The sequence below is a fragment of the Necator americanus genome, chromosome II (assembly GCF_031761385.1).
Source record: "Necator americanus strain Aroian chromosome II, whole genome shotgun sequence".
Taxonomy (NCBI): domain Eukaryota; kingdom Metazoa; phylum Nematoda; class Chromadorea; order Rhabditida; family Ancylostomatidae; genus Necator; species Necator americanus.
This window is the reverse complement of record NC_087372.1, coordinates 39,701,550-39,721,835: the sequence shown is the minus strand read 5'-3', so window position 1 is coordinate 39,721,835 and position 20,286 is coordinate 39,701,550. Positions and strand designations below refer to the sequence as shown.

The 20,286-nt window shown below is 39.7% G+C and overlaps 4 protein-coding genes across 8 annotated transcripts; 2 read left to right on the top strand and 2 right to left on the bottom strand.

Annotated features, from left to right (window-relative positions):
* Positions 1-252: 252 nt before the first annotated feature.
* Positions 253-6,708, top strand: RB195_020841 (uncharacterized protein; the record flags this gene model as incomplete). Of its 2 annotated transcripts, XM_064189344.1 has the most annotated exons (8): positions 253-335; positions 673-722; positions 1,718-1,831; positions 3,778-3,878; positions 4,760-4,935; positions 5,207-5,284; positions 5,357-5,535; positions 5,789-6,708. In XM_064189344.1, 8 exons carry the CDS (start codon positions 253-255, stop codon positions 6,706-6,708), a joined length of 1,701 nt encoding a protein of 566 aa, XP_064045224.1. The 2 variants fall into 2 exon arrangements, with proteins under 2 accessions (XP_064045224.1, XP_064045225.1); XM_064189343.1 differs by lacking the exons at positions 253-335; positions 673-722 and adding an exon at positions 413-473.
* A 1,224-nt stretch (positions 6,709-7,932) lies between these two features.
* RB195_020840 (uncharacterized protein) lies at positions 7,933-8,346 on the bottom strand (the record flags this gene model as incomplete). Its single annotated transcript, XM_013439258.2, has 3 exons — positions 7,933-8,053; positions 8,173-8,245; positions 8,307-8,346. 3 exons carry the CDS (start codon positions 8,344-8,346, stop codon positions 7,933-7,935), a joined length of 234 nt encoding a protein of 77 aa, XP_013294712.1.
* Positions 8,347-9,865: 1,519 nt separating this feature from the next.
* Positions 9,866-10,552, bottom strand: RB195_020839 (uncharacterized protein; the record flags this gene model as incomplete). The annotated part of the gene is made up of 3 exons (XM_064189342.1): positions 9,866-9,923; positions 9,994-10,108; positions 10,525-10,552. The coding sequence occupies 3 exons, from the start codon at positions 10,550-10,552 to the stop codon at positions 9,866-9,868; spliced, it is 201 nt and encodes a 66-aa protein (XP_064045223.1).
* RB195_020838 (uncharacterized protein) lies at positions 10,536-20,237 on the top strand (the record flags this gene model as incomplete). Of its 4 annotated transcripts, XM_064189340.1 has the most annotated exons (19): positions 10,536-10,623; positions 11,039-11,112; positions 11,207-11,232; positions 11,310-11,404; positions 15,814-15,863; positions 15,922-16,088; positions 16,146-16,258; positions 16,339-16,406; positions 16,642-16,785; positions 16,856-17,011; positions 17,198-17,281; positions 17,914-18,005; positions 18,339-18,471; positions 19,069-19,188; positions 19,341-19,391; positions 19,694-19,762; positions 19,846-19,959; positions 20,013-20,159; positions 20,217-20,237. In XM_064189340.1, the coding sequence occupies 19 exons, from the start codon at positions 10,536-10,538 to the stop codon at positions 20,235-20,237; spliced, it is 1,812 nt and encodes a 603-aa protein (XP_064045220.1). The 4 variants fall into 4 exon arrangements, with proteins under 4 accessions (XP_064045220.1, XP_064045219.1, XP_064045222.1 ...); XM_064189339.1 differs by lacking the exons at positions 11,039-11,112; positions 11,207-11,232 and adding an exon at positions 11,233-11,250 and having other exon boundaries at positions 10,536-10,612; XM_064189338.1 differs by lacking the exons at positions 10,536-10,623; positions 11,039-11,112; positions 11,207-11,232 and having other exon boundaries at positions 11,317-11,404.
* Positions 20,238-20,286: the final 49 nt, after the last annotated feature.

Below are 20,286 nucleotides of genomic sequence, written 5' to 3'. Positions count from 1 at the left end.
GTATCCTCTCATTAAATTTCTTTCTTAGATCTAGTTACACTCTCTAAATCAAAATCCCCCTATGGCAATATACGGTGTGAATGTGTGTCCGTTATTGGGGCCTTACTAAACGAGTACAACTGATCTGTTCAATTTTAATCAGGTTTGAAGCTCTCCTCGATCCCTGGGAGTGCATGGGAATTCGCGTTGGACGTAAGGGCAATTTTGCGTTTCATATAGTATCGCGGGAAAAATTAGAGATAGGATTGTAAAATGCTGGATCCAGTGTGGTGCCACTCATCTCTCCCTAATCCTCGTAAAATCGACGTGTGGGAAACGTTTTTAATTCCTACGAGGTACGTTTGAACGTTAGGACGTCTCCATGTACACGTTTCAGTCCACTCAGCAGTCTGTTCATTAGTTTTACTGAAGAATGGATGATCCTGATGACAACCCTCGGGACTACACCCTGACATACATCTATGCGACATCTAGTGAGAAAAAAAAAGAAAAGAAAGAAAAGAATAAAAAAAATTAAAAATCCCAGAATTAAAGCGTGATTCCGTGCCCAGCTGGCTCTGCTTTTGCAGCAACCTTTGCATATTTTGGTAAGTCGGATGCAGGTGGAGCAGTTCTCTTGTACGGTGGTGTAGCTTAGCAGCCATACAAAGCAAAGGATTTACCAACATTTAGGCAATCTCGATCTTTCCACACCCTCCAGGACCTATATTCGTCATGCAGAGGTTTTTTTTAATCAAAGAATACTGTATATTGTCCAAACTTCCTGCTGGATAGTGTGCTCTTATCAATATGTCATTTCAATCTATTTTTATCACGAATTTTCATGAATAAAAAGTCTCGTTAAAACCGCAGACAGCTCTGAAAAAAAACATTAAGATAAAGATAACGCAACCTTTCTGAAAATCACGTCATTTTCTTGGAACGAGACAAAAAACTTGCAAATGTTTCACTGAAAAGTGCTGTTGACTGTACATGGCTTCATCGTTCTTCAAGTTCTCAGTTCTTTGTAGTTCCTGAATGTTTCGAGGTCTTCTTATCAGCTTTGATAAATAGAAAACTACGGAACTAACGACAATTGCATTAGCAACCCAACAATGACGGTGCTGGACTGGCTCAGCTGACGACAGAGGGATTTTTTTTTTGACATGCTAGCTGTTGATAGATGACCGAGGATGGAATCAACGTTGGACGGAAGTATCCGGGGCTACAGGAGTACTGTAACAGTTGTACCAATCTCCAAGGCTGCATCAATGATTCGCTTCACGCGGCCTCCGTTTCACTCGTAGCTCCTAAGACGAATACATTTAACATAACTCAGATTACACGAGCTAGAGAGTGAAAGAATTTCGGAAGAATTCCGGTTTTGAGTTCTTCACAGTAGAGGGTGAGGTTTAGACCTTGCGTGGATTCTGATAAGAGTCTGAGCATCTGTGAAGCGGAAACCCGGTTACAAACCCAGAAATCAGAGACATCAAGAGTGCCAGAGACATCAGTTTACCCAGTTGGCAACTCCTTATCCAGATAGGATTGGCGATATAAAATCGAAATAAAGCGAGCGTCATTCTTTGTAAAGACATAAGAGTTGTTTCGTTGGGTAGCTCCCAATAATTCGTTTTATGTGTTTTCAACGTTGCAATTAAGATCTAACTCTATCTACTGGTCCGTTTCCTCCCATACCTATGACAGCCATTTTTAATCATCTGATTTTTTTTTTCAGCTAAAATGAAGCCGATTTTGAAGTGGGCTATCCTAGTCTCAGCTATCGTTGGAATTCTGGCGGTCACAGCTCTCGTTTTAGCTTTAACTTTGACGGGTAAAGGAGGAGATGAGGGTAAGGCTTATTCGAATCATGATACAATTGCTATATTTAAATCACGCGAAGAAGCTTAACTCGTAAAAAAAAGCACTATATATCCATTCAATATAGTTACAATGTCACAAATCTCTTACGAAAACATTTGCAAATTGATTACTTCACAACAGAAAAAAATAAGTTTTTCTTCAATGTGATCATTTAGATATGATAGTGATAGAACTTATGATGGCCCATGAAACGGGGAGAGTGACACGAAAGCATAAAAAAAGTCACGATGAAACAATTCCAGAATAAGTACCAGGTTCAATAACACATTCGGTCAACTGTGAGTTTCTAAGCGAATGGAGGGCAGATGATGCTCAAACAGCTGAAGATGGTGCTTATGTAGCGCTTCAAATCGGTTGTGATCAGTCACGCGCATGAACAACTTCCACCGTTAGCGAAGAGCCTGACCACGTCCATCTGGAAGTGGGGCGTTGGAGCAACTGTGTTAACGCAGTAATGGATCCTTCTACACCTGTTACCTAAGCCTGGGTTCAACGTAGAATCGGCCTGTTTCCTTCCCAATACAAGCGCACTGCGACCGCACTACGTTCAGATAATACTTCCAAATCCACCGGAGAAAATGTAGTTGGGATGGGGGGATACTCAGTGGCGCCTTTATTTCTGGACTCTCTATCTTACTTTTTCCTCTTAGTAACATTAGTTTCCATGTGATAAATCCTCTAAGACTATTGCTTAGGTCTTAGGGCCCGACTGATTTAGTAATTTACTCCTAGAAATAAGGGCATCACTGAATGTTCCCCTCCTATGAGTACATTTTACCCGATCCACCATCTTTCACGCTAGGCCCCTTTTTGCCTAGTGTACACAGGTGTGGACAGACCATATTATGAGTTTCATTGACGAGTTGCACAAACAAGTTAGTTTGTGTTGTGGTTAATTCAATAAAAACAACGAATAGACGTCATTCGGCAAAGTTTCTGATAATCAATCATAACACTGCACTTGAAAATAAACAAAGAACATCCAGAGTTCACACGACCACTAGCGATCATCAACAGTGCAGAAAACCATGCGCATTGCAAAAACAAAGAAAATAGAGCGTCTGAATGGAAGATCCTAAATAATGGTTATCAAATATAGAACAAATAGATTTGATCCACCAATTCAAATAAAATTAACGATACGTGGACAATACGTTATACAATTTAGACCAGATACGTCTGGTTGTTAGTCAGCTTGGTAATTGTGTGGATGTATCACAGTTGGGTCAAAACGACATGAAGCACGGACAGTTGCATAAACGACTGTGCTCGAAGCGGTGCGATGGAAATAGCGGCTGGATTCGAGGTGGGACCATGGTGAATTGCAGAGGTGGATGACAGTAGCGAGGATCCTTACTCGATCCGAAACGCTGCACTCCACCGCGCCGCTTCGAGCATAGCCGCTTATGCAACTGTCCGTGCTTCAAGTCGCTTTGGCGCAACTATAGGTAGAGTATGAACGGTCCTAGTTGATCGTCTACACTTTCGAGATGCAGCCAACAAAGATTGCCCTTGTCCTCTCTGTAGTGTCGGATGTCAAAACGGACGTGAACGGCTATAGTCTGATCAAAATGAAATGTAGCCTGAAGCAACTGCGTAACTCGTCTCCCTTCGAAGCAGCGCGGTGGAGCTAGCGGGTAGCAACGAGCCAGCAATGAGTGGTGCTAGCAGAGCCAACTCGATCCAGACCGCTTTGAGCGCACCCGCTTACGCAACTACACCTAGCTTCATGACATTTTGACTCAACTATACCTTCGCTCACCTATCCAACCTACAAAACACCCTGCATTCAAACACGGAATCCGTTTACAAATGATGTTCCAAACTGATTTCTAGCACAGTAAACTTTTCTAATCTAACTAACCTTACAATTCTCCATACTGAAATCAATCATCTAAACGTTTTGTTTTCCAGCACCAAATGCACGCACCATGTATTTTGCAATGAATCTCGATGGCACACTGTTTTCAAGGAAGTTCTTGGAGTTTAATAAGAAGGATTGTAGTCCACAAAAGGTGAGCAAGAACTTCAAAGTACAATCTTGATGATTTCTTAGGTTCTGCCATTCATCAACAGGGAGCCAATGTACTCAAAACACCACTCTTTGAATGAGACACATGAACAGAAGTAGTAAAAAGCAAAAGGAAGTGTGGTTGAAAACCTGCGTTAAAAGCTCTATTTAGTCTCTTATTACTGCGTATCATCAATCAGGCGAATGTTCCAAAGACATCTTTGCAGCAGGAGATTAGTTCAAGTCCGCTCTTAGCAGTTAGTGTCGAACATATGATAACATAGAGTTGCGCTCCTCACTGCTATACGTTACGCTTAGGTGAAAGTGGAAAAATACGAATAAGTAAACAAATAATACAAATAAAATAATAGATATGGTATAGCTGAGTCAAAACGACATGAAGCACGGTGCAGTTGGCGATGTGCTAGAAGCAGTGCGGTAGGACACCTAGCGGTTAGGGTCCAGGGCCACCGTTGCTAGCGCCACTTATCGCTGTAGTCCCCTATGGTCCCTCCTGAATCCGAGCAGCTAGCTCTGCCGTGCCACTTACGTATATGCAACAAGCTCTGCGTCGTTTTGACCCGACTATAATTCCAAGGAAAACTCCAATAATATTCCGACTAATCAAAAATCACTCTAGCAAAGAATTTTGCAAACCTTCTGCTCATTAACTTCATGAAACATCCAAGAAGCAGCTCAGACAAATGTGAAAAGAAGCGTTTATGAACGTTTATTTATGTTAGTCCAACCACATACGCTTCTTATAAATCATCATCTTTCCTGAACGGATTTCTAGATTTTCGTACCATCCGTTCTAATCTAATCTTTAAGAGCACCTTATGAATTATTTTTCACATTTATCACATGAACATTCCTACTTCCTAGGATCTGGACACTACTCGTGACGCGATTTCTGCGATGAAAGACATGGATTTACTGTACAGTTTCATCCTTTTCGCTGAGGATGCGAAAGTTACATCTCCGGTAAGCTGGAAGGAAGCTGTTGCTCAACTGGGAACGTTAGATGTAAATACACAAGCGTCAACGTTTAAACAAGCCCCGTAAGTTTGTTGTTTATTTATCCATGCAACAATTCGAATATAAAAATCATAAAATAAAATGTTAAAGAGACCTGGGTTTCTCTTTTTCTTCACAACAGTAGAAGAAATAGGAACCTTTTCAAATTCGTCGAGACGTCAAATAATTATTGAATTGATTATTACTATTTAGAATTAAACTAAAAATTAAATTAAATTATTTATTTGAATTATTGAATTAAAAATCAGTTTATTAAGAGAAATTCTGAATTTCTATCGTTTCAAATATTTTCAGAGCTATAAGAGAATTTATAAAGAGGAAAGGGGAGAACGATCTTCTAGTCTATTACATTCCATGTGGCTTTGATTACAGGTATGCACTACATCCTATTTGCTTCCTTGATCGTCTATTTCACAGATCCTCACAGAATAGGCATATTTTCAGGAAAGATGACGATTTGAATGATTTTGTGAACGAGATGAAGAAGGCTGGTATTGAAGAGAAGATTCTAATTGTATCAAGCGTACAACCTATTGATGTCGTTAGTGATCTTTACAAGGTAACAAGCAGAAATGCAGCCGGAAAGGATGACAAGAATATTATCAACCGTATATCCGAATTCGGTGAGTTACATATAATGATGAATTCCTAGGAACTTGTGTTGTTTGTTCCTCTGATACGGTTCGCCTCCACCTTCATTTTTACGTGTTTTTTTCCTAAATGTTAATAATATGACTGTTGCTCACTTCTGTATGACGATAAATAGAAGTTGTTAGGTAAAAGAAAATAGAAAGTTGTTTGGTACCACGGCTTAAATTACAAAAAGATCCAGTGGAATCCAATCGCAGTATTTCTTTTTTATTTTTTTTAATTCAGGCAACGCTGGCACGACGTCCGTCACCGGTTTCAAAGATGAAACGACATCTTCCGCTACAATACCAACGACGACACCAAGCCCTACCACTTCTAAAATAATCCAAGAAACCACTAAATTATCAACAACTGCGAGAAGAACAAGACCAACCAGACGTATCCCTTCTACGTCTAAGCCTAGGACTACTACAGAGTCGATTTCCACGAAAGAACCAGAAGATGATACTACAATGAAAAGTACTACGACAACAACGGAGGAGAATGGTACCACCAATGCTGCGACTTCTACAACAGAATCAGTGACAAATTCCACCACAGAGACTTCTCCAACCGTTGAAACGGTCACGACAACGAGTGAGAATCCAACTGCCAATCCTGTAACTTCTACAACAGGACCAGTGACCAGTACCACCGCACAAACTTCTTCAAGTGGTGCAACAGTAACACTGGAAGAGGATGTTACAACCATTCTTCCGAAATCTTCTACCGAGTCAGTGACAGACTCCACCACTCAGACTTCTTTAACCGTTGAAACGGTCACGACAACGAGTGAGAATCCAACTACCAATCCTGTAACTTCTACAACAGGACCAGTGACCAGTTCCACCGCAGAAATTTCTTCAAGCGGTGCAACAGTGACACCAGAAAAGGATTCAACAACCGACTTTTCGACTTCTTCTACAGAATCACAAACAGATTCCACCGCACAGACTTCTCCAACCGTTCAAACAGTACCGCCAACGGAAGGTAATGCTTCAACCAGCTCTGTGACCTCGACCACAGAATCAGTGACAAATTCCACCGCACAAACTTCTTCAAGCGGTGCAACAGTAACGAAAGAAAACGTTATCAGCACCGATACCAAGACATCTGAAATACCCGTCACAAATGCAGCTACAGGTGTCACATCTGCAGAAATCTAAGTGAAAAATTGAAGAAGTGTAACTGACTTATTCATAATCGTATGCTTTAACAACGAATACATTGTTATTAAAACCATTAAATGTTTCAATAAAACATAGCCTGTGTGATTTGTACGATCTGACAAATATATATATATATATAATTATTAATACTTCTTCAAAGCAACACATATGTTCTAATGGTTTTTGCTCTAAACTTGTACGTTCACGCTGTTTGCGCGATCAAAAAAAAATCGACAAAGGAAACACATTATACACATAATATGCAAATGCAATATCTCACTCTTTTTATTTTTATTTTTGTTTGAGTTTGGATGAGGTTCTTTTGCTGAGCAGCGTATTACAGAACTACTGATCACTCTAAATGAAGTTATAGGCAAAGGAAAAGCCTCACCCAGTTTCAGTTGGCGAAGAACAGTTGTGAACGAACAGAAACCCTTGGCTTCAGCTCTATTCACATGAAGAGACATTTTTTGAGGGCTTTTTACCCGCTTGAACATTTATACTAATGTCCTCAAATCACTAATGAAGCCATTTAAATGCAATCATATTAAATTATGAAGAACACGAGTTCTTAACAATGACTTAAGATACGAAAACCTTCCGAACCTAAGCTTCGCAGCTGAAAACTAAACCGTGATCTCGACGATCCCCTTTCAACGATTCTGGAGGAGGAAGTTTTAAAGTGTATAAATGAGTAATATTATTACAACATGGATCTGGACGCGTATGAAGTTCACGGAAGGGTAGGGTTAAACGAACGAAATTAGGAGATTCATAGCAATATAAGGGTGATCAGATATTACATCTTATCCATGATGTGTTCATTGAAACGCAACCGCTTACGCAACTGACCTGATCTTCATGTGATTTTCACCCGACTATGCGATATCGGTACTATACGGTATCAGTGATGATACACTGTTAATCATCCTCGTTATATGTTTTCTGTTTTATGGCACACCTATGGATGTTTTTAAATAAATAAATAATAAATATAAATGAAGTCCCCAGAGAAGAATCATATCTTTCTTTGTCATGTAATATGATGGCGATCTACCTTTATGAAAACTGAATAGACGCCTCTTATGAAAATGAATGAGAACCCCGATGTTGACAGGATCGGTAGAACTGCAATGGATTTGATATTTATTAGGACCACCGCTTCTAATTATAATTAGAATTATTTAATTATATTAAAACTTCGTTCTAACTGAAAGGAGCTCAAGGCTTTCCTACACATGTTTCTACGCATGTTTTTTCTGTGACGAAGTTGTTGAAGTTCCCGTGACAACCTCCAAAAGTGAACTCCACGCATTTTCCTTCTTTTGGGGAGAAGGCGTAGCTGGAATGATGAAACTGTATTTCCAGCAAGTGAAATAGTAAATTTTTTGTTCATCGATTACTCAAAATGAATAAAACTCTCTTCCTCGACTACATTTACCGGGAAAAAAACCTAGCTACCGAGGAATAGAGGCCGAACAAGGTCCAGGCTTGATGGGCAGCTCACAAATAGGACGTTTTTGTGATCGGATTGCTGAAAACGGTAAGCATAGAGAAGCAGTAACTGATAGAGAGAAACTAACAGAGTTATTCACCGAAAACGAAGCAAATGGTGAAAATCAACAGCACTTTCATGTCTATGAAGTTGAAGAAGTTACTAGATACTCACAAAGTCTTCGCACTTTTATAGCTGAAGAGATAACGAGTCACGCCCTTCAAACAAGAACTTCCACAATTTGTTGCTGATCTCATGGCATAGGTTTTTGTATCGAATTTTTCATGGGTGCTAGTCTTCAAGAATCCTTTCCCGGAAACAATCTGTCAAGAAATGTTTTTCTTCGGTGTGTGAAGTTTTCTCCTCTCAACAAGAAATTGAATGATTTCAGGCCATTTCAAAATTTACAGCGATAAATAATGGAACTTTTGCAACATCAGTCGGAGAAGTTTTCCTTTTAAAACAATTGCATCTGCAAGATCGAATTTGCAGAAATTTCCACCAGCATACAGTTACATTAACGTTGTGTGCAGCCCTCGGGTTTTAAAAGAATGCTGAAGTTTGCAAACAAAACTACATACAGATAATCACAAATAAGCTTACGATTATCTCAATTTCCTGGTTACGGTACTTAGCTATGTTAAAGGCATCACTCCACGAATCTGAGGTGGTACGGATTTCAGGTGGAGTACTCGTATACATTATCGTAGGTTAAGGAGAGGGGAGGGGGTGTGATTCCGTCCATTTCTTCCTAATTTCCGTAAAAAAAACGGCCCGGAAGATACGGCTTCGGGCGTTCTGGCTTTTTCCTACAAGGAGTTTGACTGGAGCGCGCCAGCCGTGTGCACGTGCCGCATCTTCTAGGCCGTTTTTTACGGCAATTAGGAAGAAATGGACAGAATCACCCTCCACTCCATAATCTACTATCCCTTATAAGAATACTCCACCTGAAATCTGCACCACCTCAGAATTCGTGGGGTGATGCCTTTAATAAAGTGGAATGCCTGTGTACGGGATGTGCTTTCAGGAAATCATTTCCAAATCTCTGTGATTAGAGGTTTTTATGGAAGCAGCACTGAAGAACTAAAGACAATGTTTTGCAACTTTTGTTTTCAGATGGTTCTCCCTTCATTATTCATTTCCTTCATTTCATTCTATGCGCTCATGAGATTATCTCTCTCTCTCTCTCTCTCTCTCTCTCTCTCTCTCTCTCTCTCTCTCTCTCTCTCTCTCTCTCTCTGATGAACCTCGAATACCTTGAACTTGTAAGAGTAGCAAAGCATTGACTACACCGAGTCGTGACGGAGTCCAGTGCCATCGTAACGCAAAAAAAAGTACGGCGGAGTTGGGACACCACCGCTCGTATTACAGTTGTATCATATCATACTTAGTTAATTTTAGATCAATTAATGTAATTTGAGATCCCCTGATGGATTATAAGAAAATAGTTTTAATTTTAAATCCCTCGATGAAGTATCAAAAAAAAGAAAAGAAATCTTCTGGGATCACGCGAGACGTGTGCCGGAAAGGCTGAAGAAAATAACTGGAATCTAGCCCACTCTGCAGAATTAAGGAGAAATTACAAATGGTGATGGTGGGGGAGGAGGTCACAGTTATGAATTGAGTAGGTCATCTCAGGACCTCAGGGGAAGACCGACCTCAGGGGAACATTGCGGCCTGTTCTTGATGTTTGGTATTTTCCGTAGAATTGCACAGTCTAAAAGTGTTCTGGAAGACTTCCAGTTTCATATAAGGTCCTTAAGATAAGGGTTGTTATATGTACGAACCTCGTTTCATGGTTGTGTTCAAAAATTTCTCTAAGAACGCGTCGTACAAAATTCCAATCTAGTAGAGCTGTAGAAAAGACCTTCCAAGACGCATAATAACTGCCGAGGATCCCATCTATAATCACGGACAAGTCCTAAGTATACGAATACGTAAATGCGGACGGATGCACGAACGAAAATTCTTTAAGTGGTGATGAAGCATTCGAATCAGTGCTCTTTTCTTAGCATGCAACGTCAATACATCGCAGGGAACCCACTATAAGATCAATGAAAATTTATTCTTCCAGGATGATTGGGATTAATGTGAACATTGGGTGTAGCGAAATGCCAAGAGGTTTCCTCTGCGTGTGTGCGTTAGCGCGGCTCCAAAACATAGCAGAACCTTCTCAATACAGCATCGGTTTAGAAAAAATAAAAAGAAACTGGTTGTGTCAGAAAACAACATGGACAACGGAGTTCAAGAGCGTGGCATGTATGAGCAAGGGAAGGGAATAAGAAAAGAAAAAAGAAAAAAGAGGAGAAAAATCACACCTGAAAGACGAATGTCAGCCATATTCATTGGAAGTCAGATCGGTGAACGCATTAGAAAAGCATTTGAAATAGAAAATGATGTTGACTTGTACGTTGAAGGTTGGGTTGGACGGAGGTTCCACCACCAAAGCAGTAAATAAAGGTGGACATCATCAATGAGTGGTCCCAACGCCTCCTCGACGCTCTACCTCCTTCAGAAGGATCTCAACATTAGAATAGATTTAGATATATCGTCGATATCAGATCTTCAGATTTCCAGGAGAGAAGCAGTAACGAGTGGCAAGAAAATCAGTGGTAAAAACCAAATAACGGTTCTAAGTAGTATCTGACCGTCGAGTATCCGAGACAACAATGGAAGGCGATGTTAGCCATTTCAACTCAAAAATAAATAAAACAACTCACTTCACAACTTTGTTGCCGCTGTTCGAGTAATCAAGAGAAGAAAATGAAAATTCGGAAGAATAGAAATTCTTAGTGAATCCATAATGTAATGGTGCTCAAATCATCATTCTAGAAGGTCCCGCTGCCACAAATAACGTGGCAGTATCGATTGGTTACGGTGGAATGATCACGTGGTCAAGAAAATCGGTCGAGGGGATTTCGTCATTTCTGCATGTGCCTGTGGATTCGTTCCTAGAATTTCATTGAGAAACTCCCTGGAGGTTGGATAATTCCTCTTTAGAAGATTTTTCTTCGTTCGTGCTTAAGGTACTTGAGAGCTAAGTGGTCGGTACTTGTCATTCCTTGTAGAACCATACAACTCCGTTGATGTCTGGCATTTTTAGCCAACAGATGAAGAATCTGGTGGCGCCATATTCAAGTTTGCTCGGGAAATTCAAAAGAACAGTACTGCTAAATTGGAGGAGGTTTGCTATTTGTAGTGAGTTGTTCTAGTTTTCTTTTTTTTTAAATCAGATTTTCCAAGTTATATTTCTATCGTTGTTAGTAGTAGTGTAGGTCACTTACAAGTTTTCATTATAAAATCGATTTCAAAAACTGCAACAGAATTTCAAAAACACCCCGAACGAGGATGCTGCTGTACTGATTATGTTGAATACTGAGAAATCAAAAAGTACATAGTTGCGAGAAAACAGCCCATTCCTATGATTTGTTATCCTGTCAGGAAGTCTTGTCAGGAGTTATGTGTACGGTTTTTCGTTCTTCACTCCGAACTCTTCATTTTCTTTCGAATTGTTGCAATCACAGGTGCGATAGGGAAGAGCCGGACTCCCATCAAGTGAAGGGGACAGGTCATGGGGTGCAGCTCAAGTGACAAAGGTCCCTTGAAAAAGCCAATAGTCCAATAGTGAAGAGCGTCCGTTCCCCAACCGTCGAAAAGTGAAGGGGTCCCTCCGCAAACCGTCCAAAGGTGAAGAGGGTCGTATCACCGGGTTCGACTACCACATATATGGTTGCAATCGTGACCAGATATCTCAAAATCGCTTTTCATGCTTCTTGGATAAGTTCTTCACTAGCTCTTTATTAATGCTTTGATCGTTTTTCGTCTCGTTGTGCGAAATTGTGTCCTCTTTCTTAGTTGAGTTAGTTTAATCCTTACTGACCATATAGTTTGCGTAAACACTGTTGCGCTTGCACCCTCGGCGGAAGCGTGCCATCGCGTCTCTCCACAAGAGTGCGCTAAGGCTCCTCGGAGCTCTTTTCTCCCTGTTTTTCATAGTTTCTCATACTTTATCTCGTGAAATAGTCTACAAATTGGATTAGCTAGCACTACCAGAGTCCTTTCCCACTACTTTTCTTGTGTTTTTTTCTACATTTGAATCCCTTGACGAAATTTCCTGGCATAGTATTTAAAGTATTAAACCAGCGAAAAACTGATCTTCTTAGTATGTAAGATGTTTGTTCGATTATACAGAAACCGACAGAAATCGAATAAATAAAAACTGAAATCTTAGAGGTCCCCTAAGAGCAATTCAAATGCAGAGAACCGATTTAAAAGTAATATAATTTGAAAGGACTTTGCTGAGACTTCCGTAATCGCACAAGTATGAGCGCTCAATTTTGTCCCGAGAAACGGCGTTGGAAGCGGTCTTTTCGATCAAATTTTCCTCCGAGGCAACCTATAACGTGCCACCTTTCTGTAAATCGCGCGCCACCTGTAAAAGTGGCGCACTATGAGGTGCATAGCAAATACCTTTTTCCACGTCGTTTTTCTAGATAATTAGTTGAATAAAGCGTGATCGTGCTCATACTCATGATTTACACCCCTAGCACTTTTTTCGTGGATAGATCCTAACATCGTCAACTCCGTGGTATGCGTTTTTTACATTGATCTCGAGCACCGAGCCTGCAACTTACTGAGTCGCACTGTTACGGAGGATTTGTTCACGTACTTGTAGGAATTACGTCTGTGTTTGTGTTTAACAGCTCTTAAAATCAAAATGTTTGGATCGAATATGTGCATTTTTGAATGAAAATATAATTTAAAAAAGCATCCCTGTTTCTTCTTTCCGGTTATTTTAACACCTATTAGTAGCATTTTATCCTCATCGCTTATGCAGTCGAAACAGGGCCGTAGTTCCGCCCATTGCGACCAAAACTATTAAAAACACTGATAAGAATTGTACAGCTAATATTTTATCTGGTAGAAACGGCAATCGTAGACTCGATTTATCATTTGTTTTGTTATTAGCCATCGAGTGTAGGCGTCCTCAGCTCAGAATGTCTTATGTTTATTTGTTATCGGCTAGTAGTCATCACCGCTGAGGAGTGGTTGGGATAACAATTATTTGCTTACTATCCTCTTGCACCAACCTCTTCCCATTTCTCTTACTTTTTTAGTTAGCATTTGGCACAAATATGAATATTTCCCGTTTTATTTTTATTTTACTTATATTATTTTAAATTGGGAGCTTGTCTGGTCTTTTTGTGGTAACACTATAGGATTTTTGAGACTCTCTATGTCTCAAAAATAGTTGCGTTGCTATTTTTTCCCTTCTTGAGTTCTTATACGTCTTCTGTAACACCTTCATCCCGAAATTATATTTTAAAAAATGAAATAGATTGCAAAGAGTATGATTATAACTTTATTAGTAAAGCAAACTCTACAGTTCAAAGCACCATAGCAAAAAGGAAGCAGTAAACTTGTTTTCATTTTTGAAAATAAGTTTTCCGCAAGCTGTGAATTCGAACACAAACATTCTGTTTCGAATGACTTTTGTCGGGAATACCCTTGCTGATTGAATGGTGTCTCTACGATGTTTTGCCACGTATTTTAGATTCGATCGCCGATAATCTTGCAATGTTGTGCAGACAAAAACGCTGTTTTTTTTTCTTTGGCGTTTTTACACTTCACTTCCTCGAAGTTCCTTGTTTTTCAAATATTCCTGGAACTTGAATGCTAATGAGGTATTGCTTAGAAAGATTCCTTGTTTTTTCGCTATACATGAACGATACAAAGTGAATTATAACAACTGAATACGGTCGGTTCAGGAAAATCACATATAATAGAATCCATTATAAATTAACAAAAAATAAATCTTATAAATGCAAAGATATGCGAAATCCCAAGCTTGGTTAGGAAGCCTACCTGCGTTGTGGAATTCCTGCTGTGGCTGTCCGACTGCTGCCTATCGATCCACACCAAACAGCTGGGTGGGTATGCTGTGTGGTCAGGCTTCGGCACTCGGCCAGCCATCTGCAGCTACCCCCGCTCGGGTCAGTCAGCCTTTAGGATTGTTCTTTTTGGACGATCAGAGATTTCTGAAGGTTTCAGACTTTGCATTCTTGGTAGAATGTTATTTGATTTTTTATTTGGCCGTTTACTTGTTTATCACCAAGTTTATCTTTGTTAACCACCTTAGCATTCTTTACCCTGCAGTGACTTAAATGATTTCTCTCAAATTTCGTTTCGCTTATCACCGTGTTTAGTACATTGTTTTCCAGGATTTGTTTTTTAGTGTTTTCTTTTTTGTGTTTTACTGTTGAAAGAAGTTGAGATTCAATTTTGGAATAATTATCTTCACACCAACGATCATTCCTATCCATTTAGTTCCTAGCTACTGAGAGTTCTAACTCGCTGAGATTCGCCTTCCTCGTTTTTTTTTCCCAACGCCGTGTTCTTATGCTGGCTTTGACCTTCCAGCTAGCAAAAAAAAAAGCTGAAAAAGCCATTAACAACTACACAAGTTGTTTTCGAAGTTTCGCGTTTTCTGGTAAGTTTATTCTTTAGATAGAACCCGTATTAATGCACTTTGTAAATAAGCGAATAGAAAAGATTTTTTTGGCGAATGTTGTTATGTTGTCGCTTTAGTTTGTCGTACAGTTGCTTTGTTAGTTCACTCTATCGTGAAGAAAAAAACTCGCCTTTCTTCTGATTTCATAGAAGTTCGCTTTAGCGATTTAATCCCTTCCTTCCTTTGGTTCCTACGTACCTTTGACCACTTCGATTTTTGGTGATTGATTAACGCTATCTTCCTCTTATTCACTTTTGATAACTTCCAAACAGGCGGATTTGGTTACAGGAAGAAACTGGTGAAGTTTATCTCTTAGATGAAGCGGTATTTGTCACTTTCAGAACCTATGTTGTTCATAAAAACATATTCTTGATTTTTACCTTATATTTTCGTCTTGGTTATGGTTAGTTTCAGGTTTTCCTCACATGTATTCCTTACATATATAAATTTCTTTATTTACTTTTTTCTTTTTTATCATTTCACAAAACATTTCCCTCTACACTTGCGTCAGTGCAAGACAACTTTTACATAGATATTATTATTCAATGATATTCATAGACCTTATTAAGAGCTTCACGGAATCCATCTGGCAATTTGCTATGATTTCTTATTGTATTTCGTCTTCTGTAATTCGATCTCATTTTCGATAAATCTGGAGCGCCATCCACAAATTAGAAGGGAGTATCATTACATCTTTTATAAATGGAGCCCATGCAGAAATCTTACAGCCTTTTGCTATTCGTATTCGCATATACTGATAAACGACCGTCATCTTAAAATCCATCAAATATCCGCCGCTTGAAAAGTGTTTACTTTTATCAAGAACTGCTAGCAATTTTTTTGTCACTGTAGTTCAGTGAAGTTAACACCCTTGAATGTGAAAAAAACTGAGTTGGAAGATGCTTAATGCTAAACACTCGAGTCTAACAGAATTCTTCAAGAAAGTTTTGTAGCTGTTATTTTAAAGTGGAGAACTGTACCTAAGCGGCATTGTTTCTGCCTCTCTGCTTTTAGTTTCAGGTGCAATGAGTGAATTCTCGCCTGTATATCTGTTTTCTCCTCGAATATATCGCAATAAGATGTTAGTGTTTTGCAGGCATGAAACTCGTCGGCGGGAAGCTTCGAGAATGGCCTCCATTACTTGATGTTTGTCTGATTTTTCTTATGCAGATTTTGTTATTAAGCATTTAGGAAGATATTTTAGAAACGCGAAATCCAGGACATGGTACATGGCTCAATCTCGCTCTTTCATCCCCTGGATCGTGTAGTGGACACAAGAGAATTCCAGCGATTACGGGAACTCAAACAGCAGGGTGTCACCTATTTTGTGTATCCCTGTAGCACTCATAGCCGATTTGTACATAGCCTAGGGTACGGTGCTTGTGCTGGGAAAAAGTCATTTTTTTAGAATAATTCTTCATTATTTAGGACGTATTGGTTAGCTTTTAAATTCGTCGAGTCTCTGAAAAGAGATTCATCGCTGAATATTACCGGTCAAGATCACTTGTGTGTATCCATGGCAGCATTGTGTCACGATCTCGGTAATACTATGCTTTTTACTAACGTCCAATTCTCAGTTTAGAGATGGTTATCTGAAGTAATTTTGTTGCGTGAATTTCAGGGCACGGACCTTTTTCACATCTCTTTGATGGAGCATTCCGTGAAGCTTCTGGAGCCGCTCCTTATACGGTACGCGTTTAATATTCCAAGACAAGATTTTCGATCTTGGTTTTGAAAAGTTCCAGTCAAGGATGTAGCGCGTAACACTTCCCTTTCTCTGCAAAATTGCTCATTTTATCGTTGTATTTTTTCACTTTTATTTTATTTTATTTTGCCATTTTCTAAAATCTTTCGATCGGAACTTCTTACAGTGATTAGGTTAACTGTGTTTTCAATTATTTGATTGGGTGTCATGATTTTTAAGCACGAATCCCTCTCGATCCTTCTCCTGCGGCGCATTGTGAGCGATCCACAGATCCGCGCTGATCTGGAGCGGTACCTTGGAACTGGCGACGAATTTGCTCGAAACATGACATTCGTTGAAGAAATTATTTCTTCGGAGAAATTCGTAACGTTTTGAAATTTCTTCATATTCTTGATTTTGTGATGCTCCGTATAAGAAACAATGAAATCTTCAGGATGTTAATGGCACCTGGCTACCTCGTGGTCGGCCCGTGGAAAAAGCTTTTCTCTACGATGTGGTTGCCAACAGCAATGATTCAATCGATGTGGATAAATTTGAGTATTTAGTAAGGGATTCCTTTTGCGCCGGGATACCAATCCCGTTTAATAAGGTGGGTTTAGGGCTATATCCACCAGAAATTATTTAACAGTGTGTTAGACGGTGCGTTTAACAACTTTGTTTTTCTTTAACGTACCGTTTCGTTGACTTGCCTCTCCAAATCCTCTGATAATTGTCAAATGGATGCAATCACTACATTACAAGTTTAAAAAATGATAATAAATTACAAGAATTTCAGCACAGTATTGAACGGCTTACTGAGAACGCAAGGGTCCTTCCTGATCCGCATCGAGGGTTCCCACGAATATGCTATGCAAAGAAGGTAACAATATTGTGGAATTCGAAATTCTTGATCTTGAGTTAGCTATGTGCTAAAGGTTCCCTCAAAATGCAATTCTTTTCGAGTCTTTCCGCTTCTGATCTCGTCTGCTACGAATAAGGAGTCTGTATTCTTTAACGATCACGATTAACGATCCAAAATAGTTTAACGGCTACGGTCCCGAAACGTTACTGTAGTCCGTAGGTAGTAATAGAATCATATTTTCCTTAAAGGCATCACTCCACGAATCTGAGGTGGTGCAGATTTCAGGTGGAGTATTCTTATAAGTGATAGTAGATTATGGAGAGGAGGGTGATTCCATCCATTTCTTCCTAATTGCTGTAAAAAACGGTCCAGAAGATTCGGCGCCACACAGGGCTGGCACGCTCCAGTCGAACTCCCTGTGGAAAATAGTGCGACAGAACACCTGAAGCCGTATCTTCCGGGCCGTTTTTTACGGCAATTAGGAAGGAATGGACGGAATCACCTTCCTACCCATAATCTATCCCATATACGGATACTCCACCTGAAATCCGTACCACCTCAGATTCGTGGAGTGATGCCTTTAACCTGTGGATATATAGGTTTTCAGATGCACGGCTTATCCACAGTGTGCGTAATGAAATCTTTTCAAGGTTGCTGATATTGTGTTATCTGTCGGCGATTCGCGACAAATGTTGCACAACCTCATGTACCAGCATCGTGTCGTGTGTGCTATTGAAACGATGTGAGTTTCGTGCGTTGAGTAATTTTTGACATGATAATCTCTTCTGAGAAAAAAGGAAACAATGTGATTGTGTGTAGACCTCTAAGAAAGTTGATTTCTGTTTTTTTTAACAAATACTTTAACGTCAACGCCTTTCAATGAGTTATATCTGATAATTTAATGGTCCTCGATTTATGCACTCTTCTAACATAGATTTGTTAACGTAACCGAAATTTATAAGACCGCTCCTTATTTTCCACAATTTAGATAAGCGCCTATTTAAGACTTAATTACTTTGGATCCAGAAGTCTTATTTTTCCCGAAATACTTTTTTGGTACATTTCTGCTATTCAGGGTTGTAAAAGCAATGACCCTTGCTGACAAATATCTTAGCTACATGGGCGATGACGGAGTACAGTACCCTTTATCCAAAGTTACTGATAACCTGGAGGCATACTTGAAGACCACTGATGCTGTGCTGAGAGATGTAAGTCATCTAAGTTCATACGTAGATCTCTTTTTTAACACAGACAGTGAGGAAATTGTTCTTATGTAAATGGCAGGTAGTATGTTCAAAAACAGTTTTTGTGTCTTCTTGATAGGAGTCTATACTATTCTAAACTTCGTATACTATTCTTCCCTAGAAATTGGAGGTAAATTAATTCTAATTGTACCGCTAGAAACTACCTTCCACTGCTTCGTTTTGTTTTCGGAGTTCGTTTCAAGGTTTGGAATTGGTTTGGATGTTTTATTGGCTCAAGGCCATGAACATGCACCTTCGTAGTACGCGCTAGTTTTGGAATTATTTCGGTGCTATGAACCGAATTAGTAAATACCATATCAGCCTGACCGCACACACCAAAGGCCAAAGTTTTGTTCGTGACGGTTCACTTGTTTCTTGTGAAATTAATCCACTTACTCGCAGATTTTTTAAGTAATAAATTAATTAAATTAATTACTTAGAAAATCTGCGAGTGCGAGAAAATCGCTTAATTTTTATTTCTTCTAGGCTCCGGTCTAAGGTAAGTACTGTTTTTCCCCTATAAATGCTCCATACGTAGCTGAATGAGCAGATAATATTAAGATCGCCAACTCGACCGTTCCGCAGATGAAGGAGGCCCAGAAAATACTGGAAGCTATCGAACGGCGAAACATTCCTGTAATGCTCTCTGAGGTGGAATGTGGACCGTCCTGTGCTGATCTGGTTCGGATTTCTACGCTTATGCTCTTTCAAAGTCGTCTCACTGTATAATCAATTATGGTAGTGATTGGAATATCCGTGAAATTTTAGCCTAAATGAGGCATTTTTGTGCAATTTGTCGGTATGTTATGGTGTTGGTGCTAACGATGCTTCAGCTTAACTCCGTGTCTAATGGTGAAGCAACGAACAATTGGAGCAACATACAGGTAAAGTTAGAATTGGCTGGTTCAATATTACGTGGAAGAGGAAAAATGTGGATCGGTAATGAAATTACGGTCAGAGTCCTAATCTTCTAGAAGTCAACGATATTAACTTGTTGAGAATCTGACAACCTATCAGCGGGAAAAAAGATTGCCAAGGGAGATAACCTGTCAGATGAAAACTGGCCCATTTTTAAGAAGAAACATCCTGAATTCTTCCACACTAGACGTATTACCGTTACTGCAGTGATGAAGGATATATTTGTTAGGCTACTACGCTGTTTTCATACCTATATCTACCTTTTCAGAAGATGATTAGTCGGAAACTCAAAGAAGAACTTGGAGAAAACTATGATGATAACAAAATTATGGTTCTGGTTAGTTCAGGATCTAATCCCTTAAGAAATCATTGTGGGGCTAACTCTTACTTCTAATGATCGTGTTCCAAAAATGAGTTCAGGCGCGTGTAATGCACCGTGGGCTTGACGGCAGATCACATCCCATGACCAGAGTTCTTTTGTACGATAATAAACAGACTGGTGAAGTGGTGCCACAAACAGTTGACGAGGAGTGGGTGGGTTACCGAGTTCTTCTTCTCCTCTTCATTCCAACACTGCTAGTTTTTAGCTCCGTCTAAAAACTCCGCGAGAAGCGGCGATCTGGTCGATTTGTCTGTACGTGTCGAGGTCGATGCCCACTGAAGAGCGATTAAAAGTGAGCTCTGCCTTCGACGTTGTCGTGACAAGATCAGGATTACGATCACCTGAATCTCAGGTGAGACAGCACCATATTTGCGTTATAATTAGATCTAAATACTATTACATATTGCAGAGGAGGAACATATCGTCCTGAAGAAACAGGAGTATTAGGATCATGGATTCTCTAATGGTTGTAGAGTTGT